General features: G+C 40.6%; 1 protein-coding gene across 1 annotated transcript in view; it reads right to left on the bottom strand.

Moving 5' to 3' along the window:
* Positions 1-14,355, bottom strand: part of SLC49A4 (solute carrier family 49 member 4) — a 65,488-nt gene that overhangs the window by 16,793 nt on the left and 34,340 nt on the right. Inside the window, exons 4-6 of the mRNA XM_038141858.1 lie at positions 9,724-9,853; positions 4,556-4,664; positions 3,862-3,929 (exon numbers count right to left, since the gene is read on the bottom strand). Coding sequence (XP_037997786.1) covers positions 3,862-3,929; positions 4,556-4,664; positions 9,724-9,853 — 307 coding nt within the window. The remainder of the gene's footprint in view (positions 1-3,861; positions 3,930-4,555; positions 4,665-9,723; positions 9,854-14,355) is intronic.

Raw genomic sequence — 14,355 nt, forward strand, 5'->3', positions numbered from 1 at the left:
GGCTCCTACCTTGATTAGGCTAATGGCAGCATAATCCACCTAGGTTGGTCCATGATTGTCTGTCTACCAGCTAACTGCCTTCTCTGCCTTGACAAAGATCACTCCATAAGCAGACACCCTGTGGCTTACTTGATAAAACAGGAAATGCTGCCAAAATTTGGAGAACTTCCAAATACAGTGTAAGAGATGTAGGAGTAATGCATTCAAACACTCTCTGCTCCCCCAGACCAACTTCTTTCCTTGGATTTTGATTCTCCCCATGCCTGAATTCCACATTGAATTTAGCAGTGAGTAATTCAATAAGAAGTAGTGGGAGATCAATGCTGCATATAATCTGAGAAGTTTATGACTGCAGTGTTCAAGTGGCTTATGCATTCATCTCCAATAGCCAGAGGTCAGCTGCTACTGGTGGATTTTTTTTCTGACAATCCAATCGAGGAGTCAGGATCGCCTCACCGGTTTGCCAGTGAGTTTCTTTAATTATTCCCTGGGATCACTAGGGTCAAAATCAGCAATTTTAAAAGCTTTGCAGAAGCATCTCAGAGTGTAAACTCCCAGCTTATTCCACAGAGACTCCTGCTTTGCCTGCTGGCAGACAACATCACTGTCCTTACAGGCAAGGGCAGTGACGTAGATCCTGTCCAATGAAACAACGTGAGAAATACCAGCCTTCTGGGAGGGACATTCACAGACTACAGGTCTGGGGGTGATCTCTAGAGGATCCTTGGTTTCTGTCCCACCACCAAGGATATATGGGGATGGGAGGCTGATATGCATCTAATCCATTCATGACAGCTGAGTGGAGAAAATACCTATCTTTACCAAGCAGCTGCCACTCTTCCTGACACAAGGATGCCAGTTTCGGTAGCACTGTGCTCCAAAGAGCTCTCAGATATCACAGAACTCCAAAAGGGTAAAATGTACCCTGAAGTAAAGGTTTATTTAGTTATTGGATTCAGCCAGCAATAGAAATAATAGAAAAAACATGACATAACAATCTAGCCTGAAATTGGTAATTGACGTACTTCTGCTTCTTGTCTGGTTACAGGAGAATAAAGAAGACTGTAAATCTAGTCTACTCTTCATAATACTTGCTTCAATCTAAAAATATGAGAAATTACTTTTATCCTCAGACCCTGTACCACTTTTCAAACCTGTGTTCTGTATAAATCCTTCTACGTCATCTAGCATGTAAGGGGTTGCCTGCAACTGCTAAAAAAGTAGGCACAACAGGAGAGAGGTGTATACTTTGCCAGACACACACCTCTGAGCCTACTGCTGGTAACAGTCTCCAGCCTCCCAGCAGATCCAGCCCTAGGTTGTATCCTACAGATAAAATCACAAACCTGCACTGCTCACAACACTGTCTGTTGCTAAGGAAATTATCACCATGCCATAAAGTTTCAGCATTTTGACTACACTGCAGGTTAGAAGCAGGAACTGAAACTGAGCTGCAGAGGACAAAACCCCAGAAATATCTATGATCCTTGGCAAATGTGGGGGAAAAAAAAATTAAAAACCTGAGAAAAGGGAATAGATTTATGTTTCCATGCAATTTTATGAATGCTGCTCTTTGACACTGCTTTTTTTCAAACTAGTAGCATTTGAAAGCTGCCAGCAAAGGGTACAGCACCTACCAGCTGCCCAAAATAGGCCAGGCTTTTCAATGATAAAAATGCATCAAACACATTAACTAAGCATGTAAGTTCATGGCTATCAGGACAGCAGTGGGTGGAGAGTAGAAGGATTGATGTACAATGCTGAGAGGAACTTGCAGCATTTTGAAAACAAGATAGATATACAAATTTCCAAACTGGGCATTACTTTAAACACAGACGATTTAACACCTACTGTGATGTACAGGACCTAATGCTCCAGGGCAAGGCTCAGGTTGTTAAAAATTCTAAATTATAGAATCTGCATTGATAAAAATGGAAGGAGCAAATTCCTAAGATGCACCAATTTTGCTTTAACAAATTAGCAGAAGTTAAAAAAAAGGAAAAAAAATCCACCCTAAAACTAACAGCTTCTTGAGAGGTGGTTAAGGGAGAGAGCTGCTTGCTTGGCAAATCACAGTTCTGACACTGAAATATATCAACTTGTCAGCTTTGACAAGAATCATTACTTAATTTTCCTAATTACAACTTTCAGCAGATTACAGTCAGACTCGTCATTGATTCAACCCTACACAGATAAATGCTGAATAGGCCTAGGAGGGAGAGTCATCCATCAGAAGTGACAAATCACCTCCTCCCTCCCTTTCTGTATGCAAACCCTCCCATCTGAACTGTGCATCGCCCAAGTTAGAAAGACATATTTGGAGACAGACTGTTGGTATTTCTTAAATTTACTAAATGCTACAAAATACAGGTATTCAACAAGGTTTGAAATCAATTTTGAAGCAGTTAAAGGGACTGCCTGTATTTCCTGAAACTAAACCCAAGCAGTATATTAAAGAAATTAATTTACCATAAAGACTGAGATTTGCATGTTGACATAGAGTCTGCAGTAGAGTCTGCATTCTCTCCCAGTAAAGTGAGCTTCTAAGCTCTACTATTGAAATGCTGCAAATATACTAGAGATTAACTCATGATGGAAAATGGCAGTCTACCCGCTTCAACATGCAACCTATGGCATCTGTGTCATTTGCAGCAGTTACTTTTAAACATCTATTCTCTTACAGAGAAAACATTGTATCTGAGCTTGGCTAATCAAAAGCAACTCTTTTTAGAGGAAATCAGGGCATGAACTTTGTTTGGCTAGATGAAGTCCCTTGGCCTGCATCTGGAGTGGATGGGAGAGAAGCACTTGATTCTTTTCCCTAGGTCAGGAGTTTTTTCCTCTCCCTGTTGCAGTTGCTAGGCAGCCTGCAAAATGTCAGGATGTGAAACCTCACATTTCTTTATGCATTGTGTACTCACATGAAGCACAGCAAGTGAAAACAAGAGAGTTTCAAAAAGAAAAAAAAAAAAGAAAGTCCTAAAAAGATCACTTTCTCCATCCGCAACACCATGATGATGCAACAATTGCAGATGTCTACTCATGGAGTCTAAAGAGTGGACACAGAGAAGCCAGGACAGTGCTCAGATATCCCAAAGCAAGGGGAACATGTGATTGGTTTTAATCACATAATAAACTCACTGCTCAGGTAACTTCTAAAAGACTTTTTCTCCCTCCCACCATCCCTCTTCCTAAAGGGGACCTCAGTGAATGAGAAACAGCAGCCTTTTGGAAGGGCAATCCATTTCTTGCTGTTCCACTCCCCATGTCATCAGCTTTCATGATGGCCAGAGACAGCTGTGTCTGGATTTACAAAAAGCATACAGACACCCATACTGTAGCCCATAGGATACAGCAGAAAATAGGCTATGTAGGAATCCAGCAACCTGCCCAAAATGGGCCCAGAGTAATTTCTCTGTGGAGGAACATAATGTTATTATGGGTAGGCTGCCTGTGCTACATTCCCTATATCCCTCTGGGAAACAATATGGCCAAAAGTGTTAATGGAAGGAGACAGAAAATAATTTCTTCAATGCTTTCCAAATGTGCTACAAGAGGTTCTCCCTCATACCAGGCAGCTGAATTCACCAGAGCTGTCTTTAAAAGCAGCATACAGGAAGCCATTGTCAGGAACAAGAATCTGACTTTCAAATTCAGGTATATGCATGTGGAGTTCTCAATCCCCAGCAACCACTGACATGGTAGAAATTATTGCTTTACTAGAAACACATTATAACCTCAAAAGGAATTTTCCATTTCAAGTTTCTGAAAGATGAGAGAAAACAAGTTCTGTTCCTAAAAGGATAAACTAAATGACAATCACAGTTGAAGAAATGGAGAAGGGCCTGTAATTATTCCTACCTTGCCATTGCTATGCCAACAACACAACCTCCAACTATCGACCAAAATCCAATCCAGCCTGCATCCACCTGACAGGGAAAAAAAACACAAAACAAAACATAGAGAAATGTGTTAAAGCTCAGAAAATAAGATGATGTTACTTTCAAAACAAGTGTTGTGCAGGAGCTCCAAACTGCTAACAACAGCTCTCTACAATAATCTGAAGTGCAAGGCTTTTTTCTGGGAAAGGAAATAAATTCACCACAAGAAAGTAAGACTAAGTAGTCTATGCCCTAAATGTGACTGACCTCTCCTTATGCAATCTGAGTAATGTCCTCTGTTTTTTTATAATACTCTATCAAAAGCTTAGAAATCATCTTCTCCCCACTTCATCTTTTCCACCTTGCATACACTATTTTCTTTCACTAGAGATGCAGCAGCCAACAATACTCCATTTTTTTTACCTACTTCTTCCTTTTTGTTAAAAGGCATGTACAGTTCTGAAAACACTCACCACTGATGGAGAGTCAGCAGGGAGAGTTTTGACAGTTTGGAATGCCAAAGCTACAGTTCATTTTGCTTAAAATTTCAGGGAGTAAAGTGGTCCATATGTATTAACAGCATGTTAAACATAAAAACCTGATAAAACTGCATGCTAGTGCAAAAACATGCCACTTACAAAATAGCTGCTGATTATCAGTCAGAGGATACTTACCTGGCTTACATGAATGGGTGTTAATATCAAATCCAGAACACCAGACCAGCCAGAGAAAACACCCAGTGGTATGGCATAGGCCAAAGCAATCATCAAGAATCGGAAATTGCTGTGAAGATAAAATGTTGCCATTAGCCTCAGCTTATATTAAAAATTGCACCAAGATTAGCCAGGAGAGGAAATCACACCCTAGAATCTATATTCTGCCCATCAAGAAAATCAGCAAAGGCCTGAAGGAGGAGTGAGCCAGGGAAAACAAGAAAGGTACCCAGCTATGCCACTGAATTCCTAGTGGCTGATATGTTACCACCTTAGCACTGATAAAGGAAAAAGCCAGTCTCTCCACATAGTTCAAAGATTTCTGTAACATGCTGGGCTCATATGTTTCTCATTTCTGCAAGCAATTCTTCCACGCATTGGCATGGGCAACCTACTCAGCCTAAGTGTACGTTAGGAATAATAAGCACTAATTTAAAAGATTAAAAGCTTATTTCAAAAATAAAATCAGAGATTCATCCCTCTTGAACTGCACTTAAAAGATCAAAAAGAACCAAGCCTGTTTTAATTCTCTTTATTTTGGTGAAAGGCAAGGAAAGCTCTGGAAATGAGGCAGATACAGTAGCAGGAGTGGAAAATTTTGACAATTTGAACTGGAAGAAACCAGAGACAGATATAACACTCTACTCTACATAGTCAACATTTTTGCTCTTCCCCCCAATTATTCAACCTTTAGTATTCAGTGAAGGTGAAACAGTCAAAGCTGTATCATCATCTTCAATGTATAGAGCTAAACAGGAATTTAACCAACAATTTCCCCCACTCACCATAACTGAAAGCAAATGTGAAATCCTTGCTAAGAGACATCCAGGTTTTCCTCAAAAATGTTTCAAATGGGAAAGAAAATATACTTTGGAATCTGAAACACTGATATTTTAAACTGAAGAGATTTTACGGTGATTCCAAGGTCAGTTATCCCATGGGATATCCGTGTAACCCGAAACATGGCTCCCTCTGGTCTCAAACAATTTACATAAAATTGATCCTGATCAGTACCAGTTCCTTGGCAAGCAGTGGCAATTTGATAGCACACAGTTACAAAAACCAAGAGGGAGAGAGAGATTCAATTACTCTCCAAAACATTTGTAAGTTTGCAGCTTACGCTGTTTTACTCCCTTAGATGCTGCACACACAACACAGCAGCCTGTGTTTTTTGCACTGTTCTTTTTCACACATCCTCTTCTTGAATAACACATTTCCCTCCCATGAACATATCCTCTGCTTTCAATATAATTCGTGTCAGATTTATCTTTTAATGCAAAGAAAAACAACACTCAAACTTTCAGCTCTTCTATACAGTACTTATATTTCTCTGAATGCTACTGTCTTCCTGACCACTTTTTTCCTTTTTTAAGAATGACATACTCTTATCCTAGTCTATCTTGTATCACCTTGGCATTTGATGCTATTTAATCCTATCCATGTGAAATAGTGATTTTCACTATAGTGATTTTCACTATCCATGTGAAAGCCATTTCAACATTTTTTGAATAAAATAACACGGAATTTTGCATGGACCCTACAGAGCCTTATTGTAGGTTGCTAAGAGGAAACAAGTCTGAATGCTGTGTTCTGAAATAACACTTGCTGCATATTCAAAATCTTTGACTATCTGGACCTCAACTTCATTAATGAGCTATTTTTGAGGGAGAACTTTGTCCTTTACTTGAGCAGCATTTTCTGTGGTGTGTTTTCTGTCACTCAAGCAACAAGACAGACTGTGATGTGGGATAGCTGCTCTGTGCCATGTCCAACCCCTAGTACCAATCCTACAGTAACAGCTCTGCATGATGACAAGCTCCAGGGACAGAGCCTCCTCCCCTTCACAACAAGGAAGGTGACCTGGAGAAAGGGAGCCTGGCAGTGACAGAGATACTGATCACAGGTGTTGTTCTGCCCCCTTGCCCAGCAATACCTCGTGCTGGCTAAAGCCATTCCAAACACACATCTTCAGCAGCAGCTCCACTTTTCATGGCTCCAGCCACTTGTGCACAGCTTTTGCAATTTTGCAATTGGTCCACTGAAAGTAGAAAAATGTGCTGTCTGTCACACCATCAGCTGTTGAACCCACACTGTTTTCCATCCTATCAGCAATGACAGGATATCAGAATTAGCCTCTCTGTTGAATCATTCTGCTGGAATGTGAATTGATTTTTTCTTCTGTTTTTTTCAGAAACTTAATGCCACTAGAATCTGTAAGACAAGCTGGTTCAGAGGGGAGCCCCATCAAAGTCAGTCATCGTTTTCAGAGTAACTTGGACAGTGCCTATTAACATCAGGCACATTCTGAGCAGCTTCCATTACTGGATGGTGTTGTTGATGAAAGTGCCATTAAAGCAATAATGATGCATAAAACCCCTGATACGAAATTTCAAAATTGCTTTCATAGTCCCTAGAAAATATAAAAGCCATGTAACTGGCTAAAAGTATCTTATTACTTCACAACAAAAATCACGACACATTTTTTTAATGCGGGTTTTAAGACTTATCAACCATTTACTTGTATGAGAAATTTTTTTCCATTGAATTTTGTGGAATATCCTGAACTGGGGAAATAAAAACAAGTCAGATTTGCTTCACCCAAGAAACTGAGATAGGGCACCACACATTTTCTCATGGAAATTCAAACTACACTTGTCACAGTGTGTGATAGACTGTTAAAAGATTTGGGCTTAGCTCCCAAACCATGACCAATCTGTTGTCTCCCACTGCAGGTTGAGAGAGTTGGTATCAGGAGATAATGAGACATCAACTAATTGTTACAATCTGTCAGAAGGAGGAACCCTCCAAATGAGAAGGAAGAATCAAGTTCCTAAGAAAGTCCCACAAAAAGGGCCCAGAGGGGATGGCTGACCTCTGTTGATGGTGTAATAATTCTGCAAGAAGCAGCTCATGTAGAAGACTGCCAAAGGACCTGAAGCCATGAAGGAGTGTGGGAGTTGCAAGGATGTGACAGATCACCTTGGTGTCCAAGGAGAAAAGGTCAGTGGCTACAATGGTAAAGTTATGCTATGTTGCTTTATTTTGAAGTAATAAAACTGCAGCCTGGTGAAGAAGACAGGGAAATTATGAACATCTCAGTTCTCATGCTTGGTGCACTGCTGGGTCAGCCCACCAGCTCGCACACATCCTGAAAGTCTTACACACAGTTCTTACACCAAAGGGTAAGTCTACAATAAAGGAAATCATGATTTCCTGGTCATCTGCTAGTTACCTTCAGTCTACACCACCAAGTCTAAAGAAAGGCTCTCTAGGCCAAGATGAAGCCTAGATTAGGCAGGCAACAGAGCTTAGAAGCCTAATGAACCAGATGATGGATTTCTCTTGAAGCACGGCAGATACCATTTTCTTTTATAAAACTCCCTTGCACGACAGATTGTTACTGAACAGCTCCCCAAGATAAGTGGGTTTAATGATGGACTGTTGATTGTTTCATGTACAGAGGAATGAAGAAGTGCCTTTGATAAAGGGTAGCATGGAAGAATGCAAGACCCGAGGGAACAGAGATATAATTATCTACCTGTCCACATTTTAAAAAAGCCCTCTTGGTTCTTGGAGACACTGTAAACTATACTTATTATTGAAAAATCCAGTTTGTTTTCTTAAGTTTCATTGGTTATTGTTAAGAGTAAGTCAGCTTTGCTGTTTACATCCTGACCTTACCAGTATCTCAGGTCCACCGTTAACAACACTTCGAACACGGAATCTAATGGTTATAAAACTCCCAAATGGAGCACTGTCAACTAAAATTTTATATTTCACCTGCGAAGCCAGTTGCTGTTTGGATTTCTGTTCAACAGCAACATTTTTACAACACAACCCTCAGGCAGGGTCTAACAGCACATCAGCTTGGGTGCAGAACAGCATCATTGTGTGTGATAAGTGTCCTTAAGGGAACTGCTATTTTTTAATACCCTGAATAGGTCACTTAGCAGACTAACCACCCAGCTGTACTCACACCTCCTGAGTGCCAGCCTGCTCCAGGATGAACACACAGGATTAAGCATTTTGCCAACTATTTACTCCCACAAACAAACAAAAAAAAAGTCTCCAAAAACAAAAGAGAAGAAAACCCAGTGACAAGGGATGAGTTGTTTTCGCTGCCTCTAAATACAATTATTGAAAGTACAGCCCACAATAGGTCTGTAGTAACTAAATGTCTAAAGCTGCACAATTATCAAGCTTCAAGCAACCCTTTATATGCAGATTCAGCTCCTACATCACACAACAAACAATTACAGCAAGAGTCAGAAGCTTCCCAGTGAAGTCAGTCATATTCCGTACCAGGGGAGAGCTCTTCTTTGCCCCAGAAGTTCCTCTGTGCAGTATCATCTACAGGGCATGGGACTACACAATTATTCACCCTTAATATTACAGCTGCTTTAGCTGCTCCTCTGAGATCATATTTGCATTACACAATACACTGTACAAACACTGGGGGGAAGTGGGACTGTGTCTTACCAAAAGAGCCCCAGAGGGAGAAGCTGCAATACCATCACTTTCTTTATAACCTCTCTTTTTATTTACCTTAAAAATTCAAAGCAAGCTAGCTCACCTTTGAGCCTATCCAGAAACACATCTGAGGACATTTTTCCTATTCCCACTTCGTATTTTAACGTACAATTAATGCGATTTAATAGATCATATAGCAGTTTTAGATAGTTCATTCATTGCTTCTATGGTTGAATGAAAGCAGCTGAATAGTCCTTCAAAAGACACGTAAACCCCAAATTCATTCCAATATAATAAGCACAGAAAAAACCAACTTAGAAGTTAGTTTTGCCCAGTGTTGTTCACTGTTTCCTCACTGCTCACTTTTAACAATCTTGTATAACCTGATGTAACAGAAAAGCCATGCTAACAGGATGACTAAAGCACTGCTGGTGCTGAAGGACTGGCATGAAGACTGGAGATATACACAGTAGTTTAAAATTTAATGTCTGCTCTTTAGCAGTTAGCATCCTTTTATGTCTTGACATTAATATTTCATTTTATTTTGTTTAAAAGTACTACAAACTAACTTGTTTGCTCAATGAGAAGATTAAAGCACACTTGTTTTTATTTACTTAGGCACTGATCTGCTTTGAAGTGGAAACCCAATGAGGTCCTACCTTAAGAGTCTGCAAAAACTTCTCCTGTAGCTGAGCCGCTGGCTCGCTGCAGCCACGCTGGGGGGGAATGGAGGGCGCGAGGGGAAGTAGGCCAACGCTGCAGAAAATATCAGGGAAACCATTCCAAATTCTAAACAAGAGGGCAAAGAAAAACAAAACCAAGAACAGATGTTAGCATTGAAAGACTTATTTCACTGCAGTGCTGTTATCAGCCAGCCTCTGAGACATAAATCCCATCACAAGTGCTTGACTGCTCCTGACAACAGAATTCCGTAACTCGAAGGAGGAATTTCTTTCTCCTTCCCCAAACAAGATTTCAAATTGAGATGGAGAATCAGTGAGACTGGCAGTCCATTCCAGTGATAGGTGCTGCAGAGAACAAGGCTCACACACAGGGAACTCAGTGAAGCAAAAGGAAAGCTTTTGCTTTTTCTCTTCAGAGAGAACTGCAATATGAGGATTTGGCCACGTTTCCTTTCGATGGAAGTAACTCAGTGCAGGTAACAGCACGCTAGAGACTTGAAACAGATGGGACTGGGGAAGCCCCAGGGCATGGAATAACAATTATTCATTGCACAAGATGATGAAGGCAAACAAAAGGTCAAGCGAGGCAGCAGTTCCGACACAAACAGTACTACATGGCAACAGAATATAAAGAGCAAAATGCAGAACCAGCCATGGCTCATGAATAGAAAAAGTACAGGTAAGAGGGGGAAAAAGAAAGAATACAGCTGTTTGTGGATGCTCTGCTTGCTTAGCAGCAGGAATTCCAAATCTTTGAAAAATTTCATAGCAGAAGTTTGGACCTGAGCTCAAAAAGTGATGAGCACTTCACAGAAAACAGTAAGTCCCATGAGCAGACATTCTGAAGAGAAAAAACTCTACCCACAGTCAGTCTAATTAATTTGTTTTACAGGCCTTTTACAATGTATATCATGTTCTCCACAGTCCTCAATCCCAGTATTTCTCCTATTGCCTCTGAAAACAAGATTCTTTGCTGATAGAGAGAAAAATGTATAGCTGAAGTGTGTTATCTTAAAAAGAACTTGTGATCTTATAACAAAGAAGTGTTCACTGACAGCACAAATAAATTCCAGCAGAGCTGGATACTCAATTGCCTTAATTTTCTTTTTTTCTTCTCTTTTTTAATAAATCAATATGAACATGGCACTTTGCCAGGTCTTCTGCTAAAATAAATTCAGGAAACTGAAAAGTAAATAACACTCAGAGTCTAAATGGATCAGCTGGAGATGGAGAAGGGAAATGAATGCTTCTATTTGGCATATGGGAAAAAAAGCATATCGGGAGTGTGACAATGCCATTTTTCATCATCAAATACTTGAATTACGTGGTGTCTCTTTTCCTGCTGTGGTGTAACTGCATGTTTCAAGGGCCAAGGGCACTTAAACTAGACCTTCTCACTCCTCTGCTCTTTAGAAAACAGATTAATTTCTGTCTTTGTGCACATTGTTTTGGAGACTATGAGCAGTGAATAAAGAACTGGCAGTAACTGATCACCCCAGACCTAAGAAAGGGATGAGATACTCTTGTCACTACAGGATGATTCCACACAGCTCTTTAGTAAAAGCTGTTTATTCCCCCTCCTGCCTCTAGTCTACACATAGGTTTACAGGCATATGTATTACACATATTTTAATCACATATTAAAGGAAGATTTAAGACTGCACACAGATATAGCCACTCAAGAATGTGATCACACAATCTCATCAATTTTGTCCAAGGTACTTAGTATTTAACTGTCATACTGCAATGCTGTAAGGGGAAAGGCCAGGTTTTCTTCTGCAGAATCACAGAAATATTTAAATCACAGAAATATTTCATAACAGGTGCCCATCTGGGGTCTCATCTATGCACTGCCTCAAGATTTCTGCCAGTCAAATTGCTGTAGCAGGAGCAGTACAGTAACCCTCTTATTTTTTTATTTTAATGACTAGATTCAGGATGTTGTCCTTGTAGTACCTTCTTCCCACTCTTTAATGTTTCCCAGTGTTATACTTTGCAGGCTAACAAATTTGCCTAGATAGCTCTGTTCTATGCACAAATGAAAAGTGACAAATTCACTGTGGAAACAAAAGCATCTCCCTCTGTTGAAGAATATGAGTTTTTAGTGCCATCTTAGCTTTGTATACAATACTTACACCTCTATTACAAGTCCAGGTACTGCCAAACACATCTGATTTCTCACATATTGAAATCCTTCCCCAATAGGAAACCTACACCCTTATCTCCATCGTTTACTTTACCAGAGCAGAGGAAGAGGAATACAATCGAAAACTTTTCCTGGGCAGGTAACTAGTGAGTGAAAGTAAGCAAAATTGAGAAGGTAAGAAATAAGTCAATGCTGAGAGCGAGGGAGCTGCAGTCACAAGACAGAGGCTCTTCTTTAGAAGCTGTCAGCTCCTCAAAAGTGCAATGGATGCTCTCAAACAGAGCAAAGCACATGAAATGGGGCAACTCATAAATTAGTGTGCAGGGACACAGACATGTACATATCTGTGTACTTGTTGAGGAGTGAAACTGGAACGCTTGACAAAAACTGGGTACCACACCACAGCAACTTGTCGTGTGACATGCCTGCATCTCAGCCTAGGAAGCAGGCACCCTGATGCTTGTGTAAACCCCAAGCTGACCAAAAAAAAAAAAAAAAGGAAAGAAAGAAAGTTTAAAAAAACCAAACAAACAAAAAAAAAGAGGTTCAGAGAGCCACAAGACTCCTTGATAACAAAGTATTTTTCCTTCAGACAGGCAACTCATAGCACAAAAACCTTTACAGTCCCAGAAACCCTCCTCCCTACCTTGTTCTGTGGGAGCATTCCAGGGGGCATGAGGGCCCCTTACACACACACACACTTTTTTTTTTAAACAAATAATGATTTTACATTGATATTTAGGAAAGCACAAAGCTAAAAGCTCTGGCTGCAGTCCAGAATAATTCATTTCCTTACACGATTCAGGTAATACAATTCAATCCTGATTTGCTACATCCGTACTACTTGAGCTGTGAACCAGAATGTGCAGCAACACAGACGACACAGAAAGAGGCTGTGGCAATTCAGCTGAGCTCTGAGACCGTGTATGAGATAAAGGAACAGCAATTTATTAAAACACAGAAGAGACTGGAGTTAACAGAGCAATTTCAGAATGGGTTTATAAGCAATTGCTTCATAATCATGTTTGAGCTTAAGTCCTTGGAAAATTTGCACACTGTTGGCACACTACTGATCCCAAGTTAACAATTCCCATCGTTACTGTTTTTTAAAAGACATCATCTAACTTTTGGAGGCTGCTTATTTAACGCTAGCTCACACAAAAGCAACAAGCTCATTAGAAATGCAGAGTGCTTACCCTGTGAAACTGGCTTTCCTATAGTATCTGAAAGAACAAGTCATACCAAACCTGACCACACTTGCTGAAGAAGTGGGGAACTGGAACATTTGGATCCAGCTTCTTGTTCTTCTACATTCTGCAAAACCTTTAATACTGATCTGTGAAGTTAATTTGAGCCTAGTTTTCTGTGCAGCTGTTTAAGGGGACAAATACCCTACCACACCTACCAGGCATTTTTTGTCCCACAGGTGAAGAGAGCTGTCTGTTCACTATTACCCACCATGAAGCAGCTGGCCTTCCACCTCTGGACCCCACGTGGCACAAGAGAGCGAAGGGAAGCAGTCAGAAGGAACCTTGCACCTTCAGCTCTCCAGGGAAACAGGGCTAAGCTGAGACAGAACAAATCCCATGAGGGATTCAAAGCAAACCCCTCTTTGATAGTTCTTTGCAATTTTAAACCAGTTGGAGGTTTTCCATCATTACTGGGATTCACTGCAGGCCAGCAACGTTCACAAAGCAGCTCTCTGTCATTGTCTGAACAGCTACAGAGTTTGCAGCTCCTGAAAATACACATCCATAGGACACAAACACCAGCACAAAGAAACTATCTCTGTTCAAAACTATCTCTGTTTCAAATACTAAGTGAGAAATACAGATGCTCCACAAAACACAATTCCTAGGAAGCTGAAGAGCTGCTGTAGGAGCTGAAGAGCTGCTTGCTGGGACCAGTGGTCCCAAACAGGTCTACAAGGGTGTTCCCACACTCTTGCTAGCTCAGAAAGGTAGAAAGAGCCATACTGAGATGTGAGGCAGGCAAGACCTGAGCCTTGGTGGCAACAGCCATCCCTGTTTCTGAGGAAAATGCTTAGGAAAACCTCCCCAAAGAGAACAGAAGAGAAAGGGAATCTAATGCACTGCTGAAGGTAACATTTCTACTGCTACCAGACTCAAAACAGGGTTTCAAGCACAACGCAGTATTTCCTTAGACAGAAGAATTCTTTCCTCTCCATGGAAAATCTGCAGAGGGAGAGCTGAAGCACTTCTCAGATTGCTAGGGTTTTCCTCCCCTTATCTACTGCTCCTCAGGACAAAACCTGACTTGCTTTCGTTTTTCCTTCTTTCACACCAGGCAGTTTCATCTGCCACAAGATTTTCAGAGCCTTACACCATATTTACTTGTGAAAAACGCTTATCCAAACCTGAATTTCCTCGTTGTTCCACTTGAGTCCAGTAAAAAGTAGCTTACTCAAAAATACTTGCTGAAGTCATGATCCAAATTCTATT

Source organism: Motacilla alba, chromosome 7, assembly GCF_015832195.1.
Source record: "Motacilla alba alba isolate MOTALB_02 chromosome 7, Motacilla_alba_V1.0_pri, whole genome shotgun sequence".
Classification (NCBI taxonomy): Eukaryota; Metazoa; Chordata; class Aves; order Passeriformes; family Motacillidae; genus Motacilla; species Motacilla alba.